A 24,618-nucleotide genomic window follows, 5' to 3' on the forward strand; every position below is an offset into this window, starting at 1 on the left:
CAATGAAAAATGGGTACTGAGCTGTGCTAAGTTTTCACTGCTGAAGTTGAGGACCACACCATGAGGCTTTTGCCAGACTAGTCAAGAGAGATATATATTTCTGCTTTAAGGAAAATTCAAAGCTGTAACAAGTTCTTTCCAAACAAGGATGGAATGTCAAAATGTTCATTTGAATGAAATGAAGTTTTATGTAGCCTAGAGAAGGGGTGTGGTGAGAGGGGAGAGAGCTGTTCTTTACTCTCAAGCCATTACAGGCTATTGTAAAAAGAAAAAAATAGGTGTTTCTTCTTGCCTATGCAGAATTAAACAAGAAGCTAAGAGCTTAGTTTTAATCAGGCTAGGACCTGAGGAGACTCTTAAGGAAAGAATAATTGGAAGCCACCATCCCTGAAGGGCTGTAAGAGTATGTGAAGCAAATGCCAGCCAGGACAGGTTGAAGTTCAGGTGGTTCTTGAAACAGGAGCAGACACCTCTCGGGAGGATTTAGCACATTCTTACTTTATTTTAGCCTCATGGAAATATTTTATTCCTGATTACATTTCATTTTAAATCTCAGAAGTATCTGAGAGAGATGGGAGTTGTTGCTTTATGCATATTTAACACTGTAAAATCTACCACATTACCATTAATGTACCAGATTTACCATAAAAATTGTGGTGATTTGCTTAGCTATATTTAACTTCAGAAAAAGACATTCACTAATTGCCCATGAAAATTCTAATTATGTTCTCAGGAAATGTTCAGACACTGATCTTCCAGGGTGATAGATCCTTGTTAATATAAAACACCAGCAAATTCTAATTTAATTTTGCATGGCAAAATTAGATCTAGCTTCTCAAAAGTGAGCACAGCTATTAGGAACCCCACTTGAAACACTCATATTTAAAGAATAAAGTCTGTAAGCATTGTGCCACCCATAGGCTATAAGTGAAAGTCAGACATTGCAGAGGTATAGGAGTGAATCCAGTTACTCACTGCTATCACATTAGTGCTGGAAATACAGACCTACAGTGCAGCTGAAAAAGGGACTTCCTAAGCAAATGAGACGATGCCACAGGCTGCAAGCTTTTTTTTTTTTTTTTTTTTTCAAGGACCACATCTGCTTTATACCTTCAGGTTTTGGAACAGATATGTCTGAAAGGGCATCTAAGATGCTGACGCTGTTCTCAGTGTTTGATGAAAGATTTGTAAGACTAGTATTTTTCTCAGTTACTATACCTTAGTGTTGCTACAGCTTTTCTCCAGGAGCCTGTTATCTTTTCCATGGATGTGAACTTTAGCGTTAAACATGAGCTGTTTTAAAAGGGGAAAGAGTGAAACTGTGCTGCTTTGGTAGGGAGTGGAGAAAGGAGAAATCTTTTGCCCTTTCAGCTGAGGGAGAGCTTTGAAGCTGCTGAGCAACACTACAGCACCACATCGACTCTCTGCTGAGCAAGTAGGACCTTGCAAAGCATCTTTGCAAAGCAGCTGGCTTAAAGCCGAGGCTTGGTCAAAGGAATCTGTCTTCTGGTATTTGTAAGTGATTTATGTCTCAGTCAGGAGCAGGGCAGTTGGGCTAGCTGCTCTCAAAGCCTGGCTGGAGGATAAGAGATGCTGCTCTTCCCCATGCTAGAGGGCTTCTGCTTTACCCACTAGCCTTACATCTGGTTTGTTGAAGCCAAATTTCACAAATTTCTTGAGACAGCAGCCTTCAAGCCATTTAAGTTACAAATCTCTCTTTAGTTCACTTCTTTTTTTTTTTGTTTCTAGAGCAGGGACCTGATGATCCAGTATGTAAGAGTTCCTGCCCACTAAGACCCAGTGTACTTAATAGCTGAGTCTGAGATTGGTAGGTGGGCTCTGTGTCCAGCCATGTGGAAGCACTAAATTAATTCCACAGGTCAGCAACTTGCTGTTAGCTTCATGTCTTCTGCCTTTCAGGAATTGCTTTTTCACAATGAAAGCCAGATTTCTTTCTGGAAACCCTTAACTTTGTGTGCTGCAGACAGAACTAAACAGCACCTTGTCAGTGAGCTGATGTACTAGGAAATCCTCTGTTCAGCTGTGCAGGAGAAGTAGGGGTGCCCTCTGCCCACGCCCCAGGGGACGAGGGCCCTTGGAAGCCATCCCACCCTTCTCTCCATTCTCAGCACCTGTCAGGCCAGGCTGCAGCATCAGTGGTGTGTGGCTGGCTCACAGCAGACACTTCATTTCACAGGGAGTCCTTTGGGACTGAAGGCAGCTCTGTGGATTCCTGGGTATCACCTCTCACTGTCCTAGAGAGCAGCACAGCTGCAGGAGGCAGAGCAGCCAGCCAAGTTCAGGCGAAAGCAAGCCAGAAAACATTTAAGTGTTGCTGTCTAGATTCACTCATCCTCACTTCACATATGATCTAGCTCAGCAGGTAAGTCTGGCAAACCAAAATATTCCAGGTAACAAACTGGTTGTACCTCATATCGCAGCTAAGTTTGTTTTACAGAAGCTGAGAAAATATGTAGATTGAGCTGACACAGTGAGAACCAGATGTATCAAAATAAAATTTATTCTTAAAATGGCTAGTTTACACATAACAGCAAAGGTTACATATGGAAAAGTGCAATTAGTGGAGGAGGCTTATTTCACCTTAGTATTTAATGCTGCACTGCAAGTAGCTTCACACTCAGGCTGTTATACTTCTTAGCTGTGGACAAAAATGTGATTTATTTTTTAATGTTAACACAATTTCTGTATAGCTAAAAGGTGTGCCAGCATTCACACCTGCCGATCATGTACTGGACAATTTCTCACACAAGTCTTGCATGAAACGCAGATAACATTTAAAGTTTGACAGCTCAGAAAGCTAAATTATAAGCATACAGATACAAAATATATATTAGTTTACTAAAGTCTAAAACCAAAAACTTATAAAAATGAAGTAAATCAGAACAGTTTTCGATGTGCAAGCCTATATTCAGTCTAGAGAAAACTAGTAACAACCCTGCTCTTTTAAAGAAATTAGATCTCACAAAGTGCAGCTAATTCACTGTCTTCAATATGAAGGACCTTGCCTATGTTACTTGTGAAAAGTCATGGCTAACATTGCAATTAGGAGCAAGATACCCAACCATCAGATGCTGTAAGATTAGATCAGGTGATGAGTGGAATCACCTAATGATACTACAGAGTAGGAAATTCACAAAACAATTTGTTTTGTTGCCTAACCCTATTTTTCTCATATTAGGGTGGCTTTAAAATTTTTTCAAAGGCACATTTTTCTTTTAACATTGAAAGGCAACCATCTGCAGGTTAAATAAGTAGGATGATGAAGTCAAGGTTACATTTGTTATCAAATGCAAGGCTTCACACAGACAGTAAGGACAGACACAACTTCTTAAAGCAGTGGTCACTTCTACTATTCACTTTGCATCATCTTCTTTAGTCTTCTTTTTATCCCATAGATCTTTCTCTGAGATTTAGAAAAACAACTTTGGAAAGAAGTAATCAGAACATTGCACATCTCCAAGTTATGTAGCACATTCTACCTCTTCCCCTTTTCCCACTTCCATTATCCTCTCCAAGTTTCTTAACACATGTTGAGGCCAGAAATCTTTGCCACGCACCCCTACCTGCCTTTGCTACAAGCACACAGAGGGTCACAACAAGCCTCCTGACAGCATCTACTGCACTCCTGGTAGGTGCAAAATGAGTTGAGACATTCTGTTTCCGTCCCCGTGCACACACACATACTCTCACACACAGTTACCCCAGACGGCTGAGACACCATTGCCTTCCATACTACTTTGCAAGTCTCTCTCCTAGTGACCCAGGAGAGCTGACAGCAGGAAGAAAGCAGCATATACTTGAGATACAGGCAAGCTACTCCTATAGCATGTAGCATACACTTGAATTGCACCTTGGTTTTCTTTCCTTCCAAGGATGAAGTTTGGCTAAGGATTTCATGAGCATAAAATGGTTCAACAAGTCCCACAGTCTAATGAACTTGGATTTTTTCAGACAGCAAACAAAACCTGCCAGGTGGTTTCCTCATGCAGTATGTGAACCAGAAATCTAGCACTGTTCTGTTGCCAAATGGAAGGATTCTTCCTCAGTAGCATGGATCACCAATATGGTAATGAACTTTCAATCTGACCTAAGCTCTGCCACTGAGGAAAGAGACCACTGGACAGCCTTGGACTGCCCATCTGGTCAGGTTCTCTCTCTTGTCCTCTCCTTGAAGTCTGAAGATCTACATAGCCTGCCTGGGCAGATGGTATCTGAACACCATTAGGCTTCCACTCTGCATGTACAATATTGTAATTCTGACCCTCATTATTGTCCCAGAAGGTATGTTCTCCACTTTGATAAGAAATGCAAAACTCTATCTTCTCTTCAGAGGAAATGGCAGGAGGAAAATCAATGGTAAATGAGAAGGTATCATTTTCAAAATCACTGTAAACATTGTTCATGTACACACACTCAACATCTTTGTAGGTCTTCCACGTATCAAAAGTAATACGAACCTGAACCTTTTTTTCAAAGCTCATATTTTTTACTTTCACAGTGCCTGACAAGACCTTCTCTTGCAGGGTGCAGGTCTCCAGGCAGACCAGGTTCGTCTGCAGACGGTTCCTAAAGTCCAGGTAGTCAGTTGAGGGCTGAGGGAAACCCAGAATTAAGGTTTTCTCCTCATGGAGTTTTAAGTCAGATGTTAGGTCCTCAATGCCTAAGAGGTCAAAAGGCAGATCCCACACAGGGGGCTCCTGGAACTCAGAGAAGGTGTGGATCACTGTCAGGGACAGCCCCTTGGAGTCTGCGAACACAACGCGCTTCTTGGCTCGGGCTGGCGAGTGGTTCCAGTCGCTCTTCTGATCTTCAGAGTCGCATTTCACATGAAGGCACGGCCTGAGAGGTTTGAGTCTGCTCACAAAGCTGTTTCTCTGGCAGTCCTCGAGGGGGCTGAGAAAGCTTTTCAGCGGCGGAGAATGGGCTATGCAAATTCGCATGGCCATATCCACAGGCATGCTGGAGCTGGGCAAGGGTCTCGGGTCCAAGACCTGTAACATTCTGAATGGAGAAGAAACACAGGATGTCATCATTTATCACATCAGATAAGAAGCTTCTCAAGAATGTGTATTTACTTCATCCATTTTCTTAATTATTCATGGCTTCATCTCTACACAGTTTTAAACAATGCAGCCTAAAATAAAAATTGACAATTCTGCCTAAGGAACCACGCTGAAACTAGTCAGTCATTTCTTCCCAATCCTAAATTTCTTCAATTCAAATCTACTCTCCTTTCTTTATCCAAAACTCTGAAAAACAGATTTTAGTGAAAGCTAATTGAACATATTTTCTTAAAAATACAGAAAAGAACGTTCTAGTAGCGAGTAAAATAGATCCAGTTAAAGTAGAAGTGCTCATCCACTCGAACTTCCCTCTTAGAGGCCCTGAGTGAGGTCTTAAAATTCCAACAAGCTGGATCAGCTGCTTCATCTCTGAGCACAGACAGCACTATATTAAGCAAGTTGCCTATCCCATCAGAGCATCAGATGGGATTCTATATATCTTTATGCAGAACCATCATTCTGTGGCTCTGCACAACTGTCAGTTGATCTTTCTAGGCACCTCTATGTTTGAATAAAAACACTAAAGCACCTTTAGAAATATTTTTATGAGCTGTGAACCCAGGTCTAAGTCACAGGGCTCTTTGCATTGGTAATGTCAACTGCGGAGTGAAGCAGGGGGAAAAAGTGGGAGAAGAGAAGGGCATACTATTTTATTCACCTCATTAGGCTTCAAAAATTGACTTTAAAACAACTCTTTATAATCCCTAAAGACCATACTGAAAGTCTACTGCAAGGATTCAATAAGAATGTTACAGGCTTTTTTGTGAAGAGTTACTAATAACCCTCCCTCTCGACGATGGATATCAAAATTACTGCGCAAGGCCATGGCCCATGCAATGCCAGATAGCTTGAATATTTCTAAAAAGGGGCTTCAACCATAGCACATCGTTGCTGAGATGGATGCAGTCTTTGCAGGAAATGCAGAGCTTTGTTGAGTCACAGAAAGGCATTTGCTTTGTCACTTAAATAAATGGCTTTCTGCTTCCCAGAGTTCTCACTGGTATTCCAGAGCCCTGCCAAAAATAAAGCAGGAGCTGCAGTGGCCTCTTCTTGCCTTTTTTTTTTTTTTTTTTTTTTTTTTTTTTTTTTTTTAATTTGCGGAGTATTTACCATAATAAGCAGTAGGAGGAGAGTACCCGAATCAAATTAATCAACTTTTGCTTTGCTTTATTAGGAATAGAACTAAGGCTTCAGAAATACTCTCTCTGCAACTTTGGTGACCCGAGCTTTTGCAGTGTCAGGGAAAAAAAAAATAAAAATAAAAAAGGAGAAAAGCCCACACAACACCGAAATAGCAAACAAGCGCCCAGCATGCAAACCCCACGCTACCTCCGGAGCAGCTGCGGGCTGCTGGAGGGGGCGGCGGGCGCTGCCGGCGCTCGGGCAGCGGCGGGGACAGCGCCCGGCGGGACCCGCGGAGCGCGGCGGGACGCGGGCGGCGCTGGCCCGGCCGGGCGGGCAGCGGGGCCGGGCGGGCAGCGGGGCCGGCGGCGCTTACCTGGTGCGCTGCAGTGCTGGGGCCACCGCCGCCTTTCCCGGGCCGCGCCCGCCGCGCCGCCGCCTTTATGGGGCCGGGCCGCGGCCCGCGGCCAAGGGGCGGTCCCGGCGGGCCGGGCCGGGGGGCCGCTCCCGCCGGGGCTGCCGCGTGCCCGGGGGCTGCCGGCCGGACACAGCCCCGGTGGCCCCGCCCGGAGCTGCCCCCGGTCCCTCGTGCTCCGGGAAGGGCGGCAGCAGCTGCGGCCCCGGGGTCCGACGAGGACTCGCTCGGGCACGCGGCCGTGCCGGCAGCCAGCCAGCCAGCGGGATTCTCTGTGAGGGCTTCTCGCGTGCCCGTGTGCGGCTGCTTCGGGGACTTGCCCAGCTGAAGAAAACCTGTGCTAAATTATAGACTTCTCTGCTTCGTTGGAAAGAAGCCGGGACACTAAGTTGTAAGGTAATGTTCCCAGGGCCAGAAATCCATCCTCCTGGAATCTAACTGCCTTTGTCCTCAGTGAAAAAGTACTTTTGTACTTTTAATGTAAATGGTGCAGACAGCTTTTCACCTCGCACACCTGGTGATCTGTGCACTGCCTGAGGATGACAGGCCGTGCTATAGGCCCCACATTTTATCTACTGCCTTTTTCCAGAGGAAAGGGACAGAAAGTGGTGGAAGGCAGCCCCCGCAGCATTAGCCACAGCAATACTGTGGCACTCCGGTGTCCGCCTCCCAGAGGCCCTGTGACAGACAGGCCCTTGCAGGGGCTGTGGACAGCCCACAGGTGACAGCATGGTGTCTTCTGCAGGCTGAGTAATCCTGCTAGAGAAGGTTCATCGCTGAGTTACTGCTCTTCAAAGACCATGTCCTGGATGCTAACTTTTTCTCTGGGTCTTCTGCAGATCAACAGTTCTACTGGCATCTTCTTCCCGCTCAGCTGCTCTTTCCCAAGGGTGGCAGATAGCTTGCAGTCAGCGTAACAAGATGTGATAGGGAGTCTATGAACTGTGATTTTCTGAGTTCCCAACTTTTACCAGTAAATGAGACAACATACAAATGAACGGCAGGAAGTCCTATGTTCTACATGAAGCAAAGGGGGCTTACAGTGATGAGCAAACAGTAAAGGATTTTTCTGTTCTTGATCTGTGAGCAAAAGAAATTAAAAGCTCTACTGCTTATGCGTGAGAATTTATTAGAAGATAGGGTGTGAGCATACCAGATGATGACAAGGACACTTTCACCTTGGATTCAAGCTACATACAAGCAGAGGGCAAAAACAGAAAAGGTTAGAGGCTTCTGATGACAGATGCATGGCACATAGATCAGTATCTGCCTCTGTGCATGTAATGAGAGTATTCACCAGCCAGTAACACTGCAGTTTCTTAGTTCTGACCCTTGGTGACTGAAGTTCGTGCCTTTTGTGACAGTACATGATAATAAGTGTCACCTAGACAAAGCCTGAAGCATTAACTGGCAATGCAGAGAAGGCTTTGGAGGGTCCTGCTCTGTTCCCTGGAGCCAGTTACTCAGGACAGCCTTCCCTGGTCCTCCACTTCTCAAGCTGCATCCCTGCTACTGACATTGCTCTTCCTTTCCTTTCCCTTCTTTTATCTTTTGGTGACTGCTGGCTCCCTATCGAAGGCAGATGATATTTTCTCATTCTTTGTCTACAGAAAGTGATAGAAAACAGCATCTGTGTTTTGGAAGCCTTGCTAATAGCCTTATTAGTTGCAAGTTTATTTTTCTTTTGGAGGGGCTACAAAGACTTTCAGCCCCAACCCCCCACCTGGAGTAAACTAGGTCAAACATACCCATGGGTATAAGGAAAGACTGGACACATGGCTGGCACTTACCAAATCTCTTCTATTTACTCATAAAAAATCAGTAAATAGCTCTGGAGTTTGTTTGCCTGTTCTACTTGGATCCCTGTCCATGGATCTTCCCACACACACTGCTTAGCTGGGTTGCTGTGTTAGCAGAGATCACGTGCAGCAGAGCTGGGGCTGCTCTATCACACTACCTGCAGACACTAAATAAGAGCTGCTTGAAGCCTGTAAAAAAGGAGTTGCCTCAAGGCTTTCCTGCACATATTTCTGTTGCTATGTAGTAGCTCATTGCACTGTTGGTGCTATAAAATATTTTGCTTCTGCTGTGTAAATACCTGTTTTGCCTAACTTGGAAAATATCTTGAAAGACTTTCAAGTGATATGATTAGAAAAAAAAATGGTAGTGAGATCCAGAGCCTTTCACAGGCACATCATTGCCCAAGTCAATAAATACAGACTGGATACAGTAACTTTGTGCCTAACTGGTAATCTGGAGCACATTCATGGCCGTGGTCTGGTGTCCCAGTTCCTGGTTGCCAATACAAGCAGAAAGTGTTGTGCAGAGCAAGGGTAGCTCTTTCCTCATCCAGGGAGGCACCCCTGCATTGAGGCAAACTGACAGGGTTATGTGAGTTAACACACCAGTCTGTCCTGTCAGTGATGGTTCCCTAGCTGTGCTTTTTATAGAGGACTCAGGTTTCCAGATACTTTGGTTTGGCATCTTAAAATGTAGATCTTTCTGTCTGTCTTACCTTTCAAATAGTGCTGCTAAAATAGGACCATCAGAGGAAAAAAAACCTCCTGTCTTACTGGGCATTTGACAGCAATTTGTGGCATATCAGCTTTTCTGACATTGGTAGGTGCACAGTGGCAGAAATATGTAAGTGGAAAAAGCACGGCTGATTATAAAATCAAGCCCCATCATAGGCTGTTTTACTTCCAACTGCTTCTGTAAGAAGGAAACCCAAGTCGATCACCCAGACTAGTTCTCTGTCTTTTCCTGAAAAAGTGGCACATTAGACCTAGTAAGTTAATTGCAACATGTTAGCTATAGAAAACACAGTTTTATTATAGCTACCATAGTTTCACTAAACCTTAAATGTACGTTTTTAAAGCAGTTTGGAGCCTAGATGGTCCAGATGCAGTGGAAGGCACAGGCTCGCTTGCAAGGAGTTCATTGAGGTTGCTCAGTGACAAACTGGCAACTGGGCTCACGCTGCTCTGTTCAAAGACAAATATATGGTATTAGCTCCACAGCAAATGCTTTTATATGCAGATGGTCCTCCAGATCTTGCCATTCTTCACCTCAGCTGAACTAACTACAACCTTTCAATCAGCAGTTCTGGGAACAGATAATGAGTGATTGTGCCTTCCTGTCAGCTATCACACCGCAATGGGCTGCTCTGGTCATCTCTTTGCTGGCTCTTATCATTTTATGAGAATGAAAGAGCTGCTTTTTTTCAGCCTCTGTTCTGGGACCGAGTAATTAAGCAAGGATTTTGTGTTTACTCTGACTATATTACTTTCAGGTCGCTGTGCTTCTTTGCTATCCTCCCCCACAACTTCAGGAAGGAAGAAAGGAAAAGCATCGCAGTGGAGGATATAGAAAGAGTAGAGGAACTATTATCATTTAATTAAAGGCTTTTGAAGCTTTTGAAGGTAGGCAAATATTTCCTCAGAGCAAAGTAAAGTCATGACCACATTTATAGGTAAAAAAGTCCAGAGAGAAGAACTTATGTCCATTTCACTTGCATAGTAATGCATCTCTTGAGAAATCCTTGCTGTTTGCTGGGTGGGAGAGCAATGCAGTTACAGTATGCAATTGAGCAGGAAAGCCTTTGATATGGTTTTGGGCTTGAAACTAAAATCAATTGCTAGGCCAGCAGCACTATACCGGTGTCATTAGAAAACAAAATATGTCCACCTTATTTTGGCTAGCACGTTCCTGCAGCATCACACAACACCTGTGAAAAAGACAGAGCTTTAATGACTTTAAAGGACATCTGTGGTAATAGACAGGGTCAATTCTGTAACACAAGGTAAACAGCAGCCTTTTTTTTTCCTTGTCTTGAACTCTTCTGTTCAATGTTTGTTCTCTGCTACTAAAACTAATCTTTGTAAATGTGTATTATCTATGAAGTTGGGCTGCAGTTTTCTATGAATGTGACTGTAAGACAAATAGTGATTTTTCAGATACATAGCAAGTGTGTAAGCATTGAAAATTTATAATTACTTTTAATGGTTTATCTAATGAAAAACTCTGTAAGCAGAGTTTTATTAAGTCCTGATAGAAGGCTTTATTATTTACTTGCTTCTCATAGCCCTTTGGTGAACTTTGAAAATTACTAATGTTTGCAAATTTATACAAGGAAACTAGTCCTGGGAAATTCTGTTATTGCTTTAGGAATTTCTTCAGCACTGATACAGTCCATATGAGGCAGAAATAATTTTTGGATATTTTTAGAATTTTTATTAGCCCATTCTCATGGTTGGTAGGGGGGTGGTTTCAACCAGATCCAACATGCTACAGCTGTTAGGAAGCCCTCACTGAAATACCTGTAAATTGTAATCACTTGTTAATAGGCAAATCAGAGAAAGTCTGGGAAAAAATATTGCACTGCCCTCACTGCAGTACTGCCATAACCACCCCCTAGAGAGCAGGACAAGCAACATGCAGCCAAATACACATGCAAAGATGGATGGGGTTTATATTTTCTTACAGCAACAGGACATGGGTCTAATTCTTTGGGCATTCATAGGGGTTCTAAGTCTCATTCTATTTCAGTCACTAGTGCAAGTTCTTGCCACTCTTGGAACCTTTTACGGTTAAATTCAAAGACATTTAAATTCCTTAAAACTGAAAGCTTTGGACTGAATTAGAAACTATAAATTGATTTAAAATGTCTAATCTAGTTAAGGCTGATTAATGATAAATTAGTCAATTGCAGATGAGTCATCACTTTGAAAATGTATAGTGGCAGAGAAGTGTGTTGCTTTCTGAAAAAAGTGACATAGAAAAAGCAAGAAAACATATCTCAGGCTGCTCAAATATTTAATGTCATGTGATTATATTAAATTCAGGATATTTTGAGCGAAATTCCTTAAACTGATTTAATGAATGCAGTCTTTCAGAAGTCTTTGCTAGTATGTAGTAAGATGAAATAAAGACAATGCCACATTATTTATAGATTGCTGTGATGTAGAGTGAAAAATGAAAGAAAACCGAAAGAAGGAAGAGCATAAATGTAGGTATTCATTCTTGGAATAACCCGAGCTTTCCATGAAGTGTTTTACAAGAGTGTAGAAAACAAAACACATACATATATTTTATACATGAATATAAATCTGACTTATAAATACAGACCAGATTAACTTTTGAGAATACAAAGGCTTTCCTAAATGTCTGAAATAAATGCAGTATTTCAACATTCCAAGATTATTTTTCTCCATTTTTGTGGGTTTTATTTTTAACCACGTACCTGAGATGGCTGAACCTCGATAATCAGTGGCCAAATATTTAATAAATATAAATCATGTTACTGTGTATAGATAATCAGTGTTTATTCTCTCTTTTTTTCCTCTAGGCCCAGGTGAAGGAATTACCTCTGCTGATGAATAGTCTTTTCCAAAGAAAATAGTAAGTGAAATGCTGCTTTGTGCAATTTGGTTTATGCTTAATGTTGTGTGAAGCAAATGTTGGTTCAGCAGACACTTCCATCAGCTATGTGGGCAGTATTCTTGTTCTTTGCAATCTCTGAAGGAAAAATTGTGGTATTTTTATGCACATATGCACAATTCCCTACAGATTTGCAAGAGCCACGTGATTATTCAATATGATTACCATTCCCATAAAATTTATGTTGAATAAAACCTTCATCCTGAATAAGCATTGCTATATCTGACAGCACCCCAACTAATTGCTGCAAGATGTTCACACAGAGTGTTTAGAAACCCTTGAAGGGCCTGAGTAACATTCCTTTTCTTGTTCTGCAAACCAAAAGACATGATCCATTTCTCTATTTTAGGTTCTCTTACAAGGTCCTTTTTGTCTTGTGTATCACAAGGAAGAATGGGGCTTGGAAATCAGTACAGTGAAATTCTGTGCTGAGTTTTTATTGGATTTTCTGCGCAGAGAACAAACTCCCCTATGGCATATGTCTAAGAGATGAATGAATGAATCTTTTCTCTTTCAGATTTAGTTTAATTTCTAACCACTCAGACAAAAAATTTGAGTTTACCAGGATCTGACCTAGTTATGCCTCTTTGGGTGCAGCATACATATGTATATGAATGTATATTTCCTCAGTTTCATGGGGGTCAGATTTCAGGCAGACATTAACTTCATTTTTAGATTTGCTGGAAAGAATGAAGCTCTTCAATCCAAGTGCTGTAACATCATCAGTCCTCTTTCATCCTGCAGTGGAAGGAGAACTAGTTATGGTCCTGAGTGTAGAAAGATTTGTGGCCTAAATAATATATTTGCAATAAATTGGTTTCTTTGGGTTATTCTTAGATGCTGCTTCTCAGAACACAGATGGTTTACTGTCAAAATGTGCTGCTCCTTATAAGCAATAATGCTTACAGTAAGTTTTGCAAGACTTAAAATGGTTTTAATCAGTGAGAATAATCTTGCATGCTTCTCTGGAGAATTGCAGTCACAGAATAGTGGAGGTTGCAAGAGGCCTTTTGAGGTCACATAATCCAGTCTCCTCCTCAAAGCAGGAATAGCTTCAAAGTTAGATCTGGCTGCTCAGGTTGCTCGTCCAGCTGAGCTTTTAACAACTTCAAGGACGTAGCCTCTCTAGACAACTAGTGCCTAACAACTCTATTAATTTTTTCTATTTATCTGTCTGGAATTCCTTTTCTGCAAGACGTGACCACTGCCTCTTTTCCTTTTGCTGGACTTCTCAAGGGAAAATCTGGCTCCGTCTTATTTTGATTTCCTCTTATTACTGGGAGGCTGCAGTCTGACCCATTCTAACTTAGCTTTTCTTTTGCAAGTTAAGCAAAGTCAGCTCCCTCAGTCTCACCTTCTGTAGCCCATTCCAGGCCACTGACCATGCTGGTGATCTTCCACTGCTCTTAATGCAAACCTAATGTTCAAATGCAAACTTAACCCCCACACATCCTTCCTGACTAGCTCTTTTTATCCACTTTGGCACTGGGATGGACTTAGGGCATGAGCTGTGTTTTGCTCAATGAACTAACTTCATCTACCCTTCACACTGCTGCAAAGGCATGGATCTCCCCTTGGTGACACTGACATGCATTTCCTAGTCATGATGTACGCTTTAAGGGTATGAGGAGTTGAGGGCTTTCATCTGAAATCACTGAGAGTGTTGGGTGGGGGGGGGAAGCAGTGCAAAAGGAATTCTGCTTTTATTCCCAGACTAGGTGAAAGCAAAAAGCTTCTCTTAACCCAGAGGTAGTTAGAATTTTTTCTTTTTAATGAAGTTCTGATGTTTAAAGGAATAAATATCCAACAGAGTGCTTCTTGGAAACATAACATTTAAAAAACAAAACTCAACAAAGCCAACCTTTCTCTTTGCCTTCAGCAAAGATTTCTATCAAGGATCTCTTCACGGAGAATGAGATGGGACGCAAAATAACACATGGCATTGGTGGCATGGCATTTATGTCCTTCTCCTAGGTTAGGGAAAATCCATCCTGGAGTACTTGATGCTTTTTTATACACCCATATATTTCTCTGCAGTATATTTATGCATGCAAAGATGCATAGCTCTAACAGGAGAGGTTCAGAGATGGAGTCCAGCCAAAGCATTTTCAGCCTATTCATAGGACAGGAGCTGGCTGTCACCAAGCCAAGGCCTGGCCATATCACTGGCTATTATGGGAGAGGAAGTTGTGGTTCTGTCCTTTGGGAGCAAGTGGGGGAATGGAGGGAAGTAAAATATTTACACAATAAATCTTTTCCCATCCCATTTAAATTATTAACTTTTTTAATTTCCCTGTACCCCAAGAGAAAGAGAAGTTGCTCCCTTGGTAGCTTTTTTCCTCAGGACAGTAATAAAGATGGTGCGCATTAAAGAAAATAAACTCTAGTTCTGTATAAAACAGGTAGCACAGAAATTATGCATTGATTTTATTACTGCTGTCATATATTACACATTTGGCTTCTCCAGATAATAGCCATATTCATAATTTATACAGTCTGTGTTTGAATATCCCATGAAGAAGGTATTTAAGGAGAAACTTCTCTGCTAGTCAAAGCACAACAATGTTGAAAGCAGGATGGGGTGTTGGTCAATGGAATGTCTCTGTTTTAGAAATTACACCCTATTATCAGGGCTGCTAGTTTCAAAATCAGGTTATGCGTGCCCTGCAGGTATAATACCAGAAAATAAAATAGTATACCTGGCCCTTTTATGTAACACTACGTAAGTACAGATAGAGGAAGAGAAGTGATGATTCATTATCTGTTCATCCAAAAACTATGAATGCTGATTCATACTACATCCTAAAGTTTCACAAGTCTAAACATATTATTGGCTATTGTCAAATCATCTTTATAGATGCTGTGCAAATGAGATGGGCTATGCTTTCCATCACTGATCTTGTTCTAAATCAAAAGGTTTAGATCAGCCTTAAAGTCAGTAGCATTTAACATCTCTTCTATTGTTATAAGTTTTGCAAGTGATATAGTACTTGTTTTGTCCTCTATGTTTTCAAACATGAAGCTTTAAAAATACATAACATAGTTGATAGCCTACTATGGCTTTTTATTCCAGGCTTATGCTTGTTCCCTGTTTTTTATAATAGCCATATACAAAAATAAAGGCAAATTAATCTTTCTTGCAGGAAAATCCTTCTGTCCAAGACTGGGAGCTTTCTGAACTCTGACATTTATGGTTTTCACTTTTACATCAGTTTGCCAAACATTCTTTCTACCATTTTTATCAAAAGAAGACATTCATCTCTATTTTGTTTAAACTGTATAAACTATTAGAGTTGGATGAAAAGTTGATGAAAAACAGCTGTTCCTAATACAACTGCATGAGACCTACTCCAGCGTAAGCACGTCAGACTGGTGTGAAGTATGAATAACATCCCACACATATATATAGGAGGTCCCTGTCCTGATTCTCTGGCTGATATTTCTAATGATACCTTCTCAGCGAAGTCAACAGAGATAGTCTCTTGCTTTCATGGGTCTTTGAGGTCCTCTGTTCTCAGAATCATTTCCTTTCTTTATCCATATGAATTTGAAAGAGTAATTATACTCCTGAAGATCTTTCCCTGAACAATGTTACCACATGCAGTGTGTAAACCTTACAATGCAACTAATAACAAGGGTGGGAACCCCTACTTGAAACTCCTACCAGGCTTTTCTTGATAGGGCAAGATGATGCTTAGAAACAGATTCAGTGGGATGTATTCCGAGTTTAGGGACAATTATACTTATCACTGTGCATCATCCCCACAGCCACAGTAGTCTGCAGAAATTTAACAGAGCATGGGGTTCCTTTGAATCCATGGGTTTCTGTACTTCAGTACCAGTATACTATAAACATATCAAATGGCAAAAACCAACTCGAATCTGTCGTAATGCTGAAAAGAAATGCCATAAAAATCTTACAGTTTGATGAAATGTTGCCTAACATTTATTTCATCTGTCTATATTGTCTGTTTATGGAAGAAGGAGTGGTTACACAGACCAGATGAGCAAACCTTTCCCTGCAGATTCATACTGGTGTAAGTTTTACGGTGGAATGACAATGTTTCCATGCCTTATCAAAAGAGTTAGATAGTTGAAGATCTGAATTAGAGCAAGACTTTATAGCAGGAAGGAAACATGACTTACAGATAAACCAGACACTCCAACTACCTGTAGCCAAAGTACTGCAGAACTTTTTGAGGTGCTTCTACACAGTATTTTAACTACTACCAAAATGTATTGTAACTCCATTGTTGATATATATTATCAAATCTAAATCTGGTGTTCTTCCTTTCTAAGTCTTTTGAGTAGATGAGTTCATTTACGCACTGAGACTTCACTTCTGCAAATAATTGACTACTCAACCACCTTAAATTTGCCTTTGGTAGCCAGGCTTAGAGGGCTGATGATAGGATGGCTGATGCAAAAAGCATATGCATGGATTTAGAGTGGGTGAGAGAGATATAAGCATACATCCTGAGAAAATGCTTAGTTTGCTTGCTCTTTTTTAATCTGAAAAATGGGGCACTGATTTTCTGCCAGGGGACACTTTTGAATAGGAATGTCTGGAATTGCCTACTAAATTTGGTTTAATTTGGAGTAGGTGGCAGAGAGCAGGAGGAAATCATGATGGAAAAATATGGATGTCAGCCTAGGAAAACATTGGGCTAGAGGCTGTGTATCTAGAGGCTTTATTCTGTCTCTGAGCAGATGCTATGACAGGCTGTGACAGGGGCCTATTTTTATGGGGTCATACATTTTCTTCAAAGCGGACCCAGAAGGAGCACTGCCAGTTCATGATGGTCCTTTTTTCCCATCACAAATGTCAAAATTTAAATGTAAAATGTGCCAAAAAAGGTCCAAGCAAAAATAATTTAGATACATTGTCTTAATAGGAAGGGCAATTTTAAGTCTTCATAAATTCTGTATTTTCACTGCAGGTAAGTGTTTTGTAGGCACATTTGAGTTTATCTGAACATCATTACTCTGATAGAAATTCAGTCTTGGGTGTTATTTAAAAAAAAATCTTTTAGTGTCTTTGAGCAGTGCTAAGCACAAGGCCTCTAATTCAGATGAGATGCTGGCCACTGCCCTCCCTTTGCTCTGTTTCCTTCACCTTGTGCCTCAAGTGATGCAGCACAAAATTTAGGAAAAGATGACAGCTAAAATGACACGTGACATTTTAAGAAGCACGTTTTCCTGACATCCCATTTCTCCTCCTACTTATTTTTTTCTTGTCCCTGCAGTTAGAGGAGCTGTGCTAGTCACGAGTGTCTAACAGTTCAGTGTACCAGTCTTGGGGCTCACATATCTGCAAAACAAACTTTCCACAGTGGAAAACTCATGCCTGCACTGGGGCAAAGCAGGTTACTGGAGGCAATATAACAGGGACTCAGTGTATCATTCTTGCCCAGAGGACACAAGGGAAAGGGATTAGATTCATCCTTGCCTCCTCCCACTTGTAGTTAACAGTCAAGATTTTTTCCAGTGAGTCTTTCTAAGAAACGTAGGGTCATATCAGGTGTTTGCTGAAGACAGAGCAGAACTTGAGATGAACTCCTTTGTCCTGAAAAATGACTAAGAGCAGCCCTGTTTTCAGTTGCAGCTGAGGCAGCTTCTAAGGTGCACAGCCTGTGAGCTCCAAAGCAGAGCCTCACAGAATCAGTGAATTAGTCTTACCATATGCTAACACACCAGGTGCAAAAACAAGGTTAGCATGTCAGTGGGTCTGCTGCAAACACGTGCCAATTTGGTAGCACAAATGCACAACTATACACATGTATTTTAAAGGAAAGGTTCTACTCCCTATTCAGAAGCAATTTAAAAATAGGAGAGTGTTAGTTTCACACAGATAAACTTGGAGGACTGACATAAGATAATAAAAGGTACATAGCAAAGGAAAAGAACATTCAAATAAATCCCTGCAGGTCACTGAAGCCCTGCTTTGAGTTCCTTCTGAATTTAGCCTGGAGTGTCCATGCCCATGTCAAGTTGTTTTTGTGCGCAGCACAACAGAACTGTCCAAGCTATGCTTCAAACAGAAAACCAAATCCCACTACCTCTTTCATATTTTTCTTTCTTAATCACCCGATAACTTAAAACCTCCCAATACCTGACAGAAAATTTTCTAGTTAAGAAGCTGTTTAGAGATCCCTGAATTGAAAGACAGAATGTGGAGTGAACACAAATCAAGGTACCAAGAAACTATGGAAGATCTTCTCAGTGACTAGTCCCTGGAAAGGTTGTTACTGTTTGGGGCTTTTTTTTGTAAGCATAACTTTTTCTTACAAGAGAAGGAATATAATTTTTCCTATTACGTAGACACAAAGTGCAGATAATTGTCAGTCGCTGGTGAAAATATTTCCCCCTCACCTCCCAAAATTAAAAAAATTCTTAGACTTTTTTTATGCAGAATCTTTTTCTTGTTTGGGATTCTTGGTTAACATTTATGTAAATAGTTCAATTTAGTAATTGTAAGTGCTGTGGTGTTTTGCAAAACAACAGGGTACAAAATATCCTGTGTGCAGCATTACAATTTAATTTGTTAGTCATATTTCTAATGCAGTTTTTTAGCAAAACAGAAGTCCCATTTTGGCCTAAAAAATCAAGGTCTTTTATTGATTTTAAATTTTTGGTTTGAAACTTTTTGACACATAATTCATATTATTATGTTTATGGTGATATTATCACATTATTGTGTTTATAGTGATTTCTCTTCATTCAACTTCTTTTTCCCTAAACAATGGACAGAAGGCAGGGTTTCCAAATGGCACCATGTTGTAAGATTTATAAAGGGTGCTTGGCATCAGAATTAAAAAAACTATCAGACTTTGCCATTACTCCCAGTAACCACATACCCAGCTGCTTTGCACAATTCCTCTGGATATAGACACAGAGGGGCTATATTAAGCCTTGTCACAGTTTGAATTTGAAACCTCTGTCCAAAGAGTATAATGTCACCTAAGCTTTCACATTTGTGCTGGGAACAGCTAGAGCAGAAGCAGGGGTTTAAACTAGGACACTGGCAGTTTGCCTGAAGAAAAACCAAACTGCCAATAAATCTTCTGTGTAAAGTATTTGGACAAAGTGTAACTTAGAAATTAAAAAGAATCAGTAACTAGGCAATTTCAAAATACAAACACACAGTCTTGGATTCCTTGTTTCTTTGTCAAGAAAAAGTATATTTCCAAAGCAAGTCTGTAACTAAAGGTTAAATCTGATTCCTCTAGCTGCTTTCCTAAAGGAGGAGCTTCAGTGCTGTGCCAAGCTGACTTCTGTCCATACATACAGATCTGAGTCTTGAGTAACTCTGTGAGCTTGGCCTATGTGGGAGCATAGCTTGAATTTCATCCTTTCTGATCAGACTAGTAATAATAGCAAGGCTATTACTACTCCATTCTGCCAACAGAACTATTTAGGTGGTTTTAGTGTCACTTTGCAGAACATCTGCTTTTACTTCACTGCTTTTTCATTCTGGAATTAACTCTTACCACACCTACAGTTAACTCTTCTACCATCCCAACTGGGTAATTACCTCAATAAAAAATACAAGATAGCTGTAGAAATGCTGTTTTGCAAGAAGTGCAAAGTTGTGCACACTTCACATAACAGTGTTGAACTCCCTGCCCATCCTCCATCCATCCTCCTGTCTCACCAGTTCCTTGCAGCCTGCAGCCTTAGTGGCCCTGTGCAGTGTAAGGCACCAGCTCACACCATATCTTAACCCAAGCTTCCAAGTCAGCATCTGCTGGACAAGGATGTTGCTTTAGAGAGTGGTCTCAGGGTGGCCATTAATGCATAATTTAGATTTGACCATATGGTTTCCCATAGTTTTTTTGAACAATGTACGGTAGCATGAATACTTGTTTCATTTCTTACTATACTGAAGCATGATGTTCTGATTTCTGCTTCTTCTCTTTGGGGATTTATTAAATATTCCTTTTTAGAATGTTATGAGCTCAGCATCAATGTACATTATAAATCTGTCCAGAAATAAATAACACAGTGCTGAGGAATGTTAGCTAAGGGAATCTATAGTAGATTTATTTCTTTTTCTCACACTCTTCTGCCAGTGCAGAGGCAAAGCCTTCAGATTCTTCTCCTATCCTAAAGGGACTGGCAGTTGACCAGCTTAATTAGCAAATCTCGCTATGTAAGTCAACATGACTACTCCAAATATTCCAACACTTTGCTAGACAGAACTAGGCCACGTGGGGAAAAAAGTAACTAATTCAGCTCTTAGCCAAGGTGGGCTACACCTACAGGACTCTTTGAGATCTCTGCTAAAAGCAGACCAGTTCTCCCGCAGAAGATGGTGTTACTGTGCTGTTAGATGCAAAAGACAGTTTCTACTCCACACTCTCTATAGGTAAATCCAACTTCCCAGAACTTCCCTCTCCGTGTTACCTGAGTAGATGCCAAGTGAGAATTGCTCAGAAAAGTACAATTTTATTTTATTCCAAGATTGTTTTGCTAAAAGCTCTTTTGGCTAAATTGGAGGATTCCTACTACCTCCTGATTATTCCTTAATGTGACTTCTCTGTCTTGGATAAAATGAACACAGGCATGTATCAGTCGTTGTGGTAAATCGGCACGAGGCCTCTCAGATCTTTGCTACAGCACAGACTGCTTTTGGATCTCTCAATGTAGCTATAAAAAGGGAAATGGATAAATTATCAAATACTGTTAGTGTAATGTGCCTGAATGGAGAAGAAAACCCTTGAGCCATTTGTGCATGCACTCTTATCAGTTCTACAGTGCTCTGCACCCTTCTGAATGCACAGCTGACTTTGCTGGTTGTGTCAAACTGTCTCAAATGATCATTTGGTTGCCTACCAGTAAAGTTCCTAATAACTAGCATGCATTCCATATATTTTTTTTCCCAGGAATACTATTTCTCTTGGATCAAATACAAATTAGGCCAACTTGTATCCAGTGTTTATCTGTCGCAGATGACTTCTGTTTACAAGCTAAGAGGGCCACAAGAACATCTGGCTCCTATCATCTAGAGTGCAAGGGCTATTCTGGTCCACACTGAATAGTTTCAATGCAAGGACAGTAATGAGGAAGACAGCAGTAAGTCTGCTCCATGAGCTGTCCGGACAGCAGAGAAAGGATCATCAGTGAAATTATTTCTGAAGAAAACCAGTTAGTAACCTAATGTCAAAAATGCTATTTCACTGTTAGATCTTGATTTGTGTGCACACATATTGTGTGCAGAGATAACATTTCAAATGTCTTTAAAGTTTTAAGATCTTCATCATGCCCACTTCTCCACACCAGTCTAACCTTCCATTCAGCTGTTCTGTTTCCAGTTTGAAGTTGTTCAAGTCATGAGGCAGATCTGGAAGTAAAATAGGTTCCCACTGGACATTTTCTGGGGAAGTGAGGTAGGAGATTCAGTTTGGTATTTCTCATCTTGAAGACCAAAGGGCCTGGCCAGATGAGGCAAGAATTGAAAAGTAAAGAGAGAAGGATGACCATTCATGCTCCTGGAACCATTCCAGAGAAATAGAACCTAAGATATATTTAGTAACCTTGCTGTTGAAATAAAATCTTGTGTAACTCCACCTTAGCAGCAATATTTAGCATTTATGTAATCATATAAAGTAAAAAATTACCTACTTTTTAATTATAAAGAAATGTATTCAGTAACCTCTAAAATATAAAAAGGAAAACCTTTTATTTCCCAGATAGCTAAAATCTTCATTACACAGCATTATCCTTTACACTAAAAAGTATTGCCATTTAAAGAGGAATTTATCAGGTATTAGGCATTGGTTGTACTGGCCAAATACCACATATCGAGCTAAATAATCACATTCCCAGGTGAAATTTAGCACCTTTTACTATTTTTAGGCAGTCAGAATACATCACATGTGTACCCATGCTTTGAGAGTCACCATCAGGCCACATTTCAACAATCAAAGCATGTTTGATAAAAGAAGAAAATCAGTAATTTTCTAGACTTAGTGGCAAAATTATCTTTCATGGATAAATAAAGATATTAATTATTGCTATAAGGCTTCATATAAACTATATAGAAGAAATCACAGTTGTTTATAATACTTAGAGAATTTAAAAAGATCACAGAAATAATCCTAGAATAAACTGCCTGAATAAAGTGTTTAAAATTTTCTCTCTCTTGCTAAAAATGAAAAAAAATCCAGAAAAAGGCTGTGTATACACATAAATGAATGGTATGTTTGAACATGTTTCCTGCTTTCTGTTATTCAGTTAAAAATCTGCATAAATATATTCTTCACAGTAAGTCTTAGGATTTTAATGTTTTAATGTCTGACTTCAATATCACTGTAATGGCATTCCCTCTTCTCATCACAATTCCTCTTCTGAATCACTACCATGGACTACTTTTCAGCAGGAGCCTTCCATTAGAAATACTGCAATTCACTGGATTTGACAACTTCATGGTGAAACTATAAAAACTTCTTAAACTAAGTAACTTTTTCTTAGGCTGAAGTCAAGAATAACCTGTTCATTTTCCTATTTTTTACCCTGGACTGTGGAACTAGCTGTTCCAAGAAGCCATCACTTGAATTGTTGGGAAATTGCCTCTCAAAGATCTGGCCTGAAATAACAACTTGACAATCTATGTGCAACTATTTGGAGTGGTACACTACTACTTCCTTAAAAAACACTACATTTAGTTTCTTTGCTTTCCTTCACACTGCCTGCTCTGGATGGTATTTACATACTATGGGCAACCAATTTAGTATCCAAATTAAAAGTATAGGCTTTTTATGCCATCAGTGGAAAGGGGTACAGTGCTTCAGAAGGCAATTAAGAGTAAAACACTGAGAAACCTGCCTGCTTTGGCAATTTCTTGGAGGACCTGGACACTTCTGTTAAAGGCCCAGGACAGATTGTGAAGATGTCTGAACCTCCACAGAGCCTTTTTTATTTTTTAGCTTTTAATTGGGACAGAAAACAAACACCGATTTTTGTTAATAAAATGTCACTTGAATTGCAATTTAAATGCATGGAGAGTCTCTCGCTACTTGTTGGTTGCTCATTCTAAATATTCTCCCTTAGGATGATTTTTTCAAGAGAATTGCTCTTTCCCTATTACTATCTCAGTCAGTTCTACACAGATTTTAACCTAATTAGCCCACACTTTTTTTTTCTTTTGATTGGCTTCAGAAAAATTAATTTCATGGCTGGACAGATATTCTGGTTTGCCTTCATTTGCTTTTAGCATTTTCATATTCTTATACCTATTTGAGGTACAGATGAATCTGTTTTGCTGGCCTCCCCAGCCAATGCTGATCTTTGGCCCAACTGCTCCTCTGCTGTTTGTGGTTTCTTCCCAATAAAAAGTAACAACTTCCCAGGCCTCTGCCGTGTTCTCCTGCTGGCCTCCTGTGTAATTCTGCTTTGCATGCAAGTAGCCTACACTTTTAGAAAAGCTCTCTGTCATCCCAGAATATTCCAGGCACTACAGAAAAACAAACAAGAGCTCCGTTTAAGCCCTCTGGACATGTTTCTGTCTAGCAATTTTTGACAGACAGCTGGAACAATTTTAAACAAGTCACAGGCATCCTGGACCAAAGGCTTTTCTTTTCTGTGCAATCTAGTTTCCATGAACTCTTATACACTTATCTGTGCTGCTGATGTCCAGAATGCAAGCTTCTCCCTAGCACTTAAATGAATCTTCTCTAACCCCCGCAGCTGGTCATGAAGCTGCTGAACAATTATCTTGGTTGCTGCATAAACAGGGACAGGATTTTGATAACTAAATGGCCTACTATTGCAGCTTGTGAACACCTGACAGGTTATCCCAATCTCCTATAGGGACCACGTGGTTTTGTGCTTGCTCCTCTCTGAAAAGCTCAGTCTGTCAACATTTCACCATCTCCATGTCTCCTTTCTTTCTTTTTAATCCATTTGTTATTCCAGAACAACATTTTATAATTATTACGCTTTAGCCCCAGCTGCTGGTAAAATAAAGGTGGTACATCTAAAACATCACTAACTACACATGGGTAACTGGCAGAGAAAAAGAACCAGTTCCTGCTTGTTCAAGAGACATAGCCAAAGTACTTGATGGATAAAATAAGAAGAGGAAGGGAGAAAGTTTCTTTAAAAATCCAGTATTACACATATTTACTGATGTACAGCCCGTACTGCTTTGATTTTGCAGTGAGCCTGTATTTCATAAATTGATCTTTTCATTTGGAAAAAGAAGCTTGCACTGAGAAAGTTTCTATTTATAGTTATAAAAATATAGTAATAAAACAACAGATCAAAATAAATACAAATAAGAAACCAAAACAAACCCTTTTCTTCATAGGAATATTTTATTATTTCCTGATGTTCACATTCATTATCCCTGGTTTGGGCCTTTTTTCCAAGTCTCATCTGGAAATATTTCAAATGGAATACATTTTAAATTATTCCCCTTTTGGAATAAGCTAAATTTCTGAACTCTTGAAATGTTCTATTTATTCCAGAATTTTACTTTGCTTCCAAGAGCAAGGCAAAGAACTTCCTGGAACGATTAGAAAGAACTGGAAAATCCTCATAACATGAAGGGCTGAT

At 40.4% G+C, this 24,618-nt stretch overlaps 1 protein-coding gene and 1 long non-coding RNA gene across 3 annotated transcripts; one reads left to right on the forward strand and one right to left on the reverse strand.

Annotated features, from left to right (window-relative positions):
- Positions 1-2,503: 2,503 nt before the first annotated feature.
- PPP1R3C (protein phosphatase 1 regulatory subunit 3C) lies at positions 2,504-6,719 on the reverse strand. The gene is made up of 2 exons (XM_030276085.4): positions 6,583-6,719; positions 2,504-5,022 (listed from the first exon to the last, which is right to left on the reverse strand). The coding sequence occupies exon 2, from the start codon at positions 5,019-5,021 to the stop codon at positions 4,077-4,079; it is 945 nt and encodes a 314-aa protein (XP_030131945.1). The 5' UTR covers position 5,022; positions 6,583-6,719; the 3' UTR covers positions 2,504-4,076.
- A 158-nt stretch (positions 6,720-6,877) lies between these two features.
- On the forward strand, positions 6,878-23,056 carry LOC115495784 (uncharacterized). Of its 2 annotated transcripts, none has more exons than XR_012056712.1 (4): positions 6,878-7,017; positions 9,914-10,043; positions 11,969-12,021; positions 20,946-23,056. It is a non-coding gene; the product is annotated as an uncharacterized lncRNA (long non-coding RNA). The 2 variants fall into 2 exon arrangements; XR_012056713.1 differs by lacking the exon at positions 20,946-23,056 and adding an exon at positions 15,204-15,485.
- Positions 23,057-24,618: the final 1,562 nt, after the last annotated feature.

The sequence above is a fragment of the Taeniopygia guttata genome, chromosome 6 (genome assembly GCF_048771995.1).
Source record: "Taeniopygia guttata chromosome 6, bTaeGut7.mat, whole genome shotgun sequence".
NCBI classification, from domain to species: domain Eukaryota; kingdom Metazoa; phylum Chordata; class Aves; order Passeriformes; family Estrildidae; genus Taeniopygia; species Taeniopygia guttata.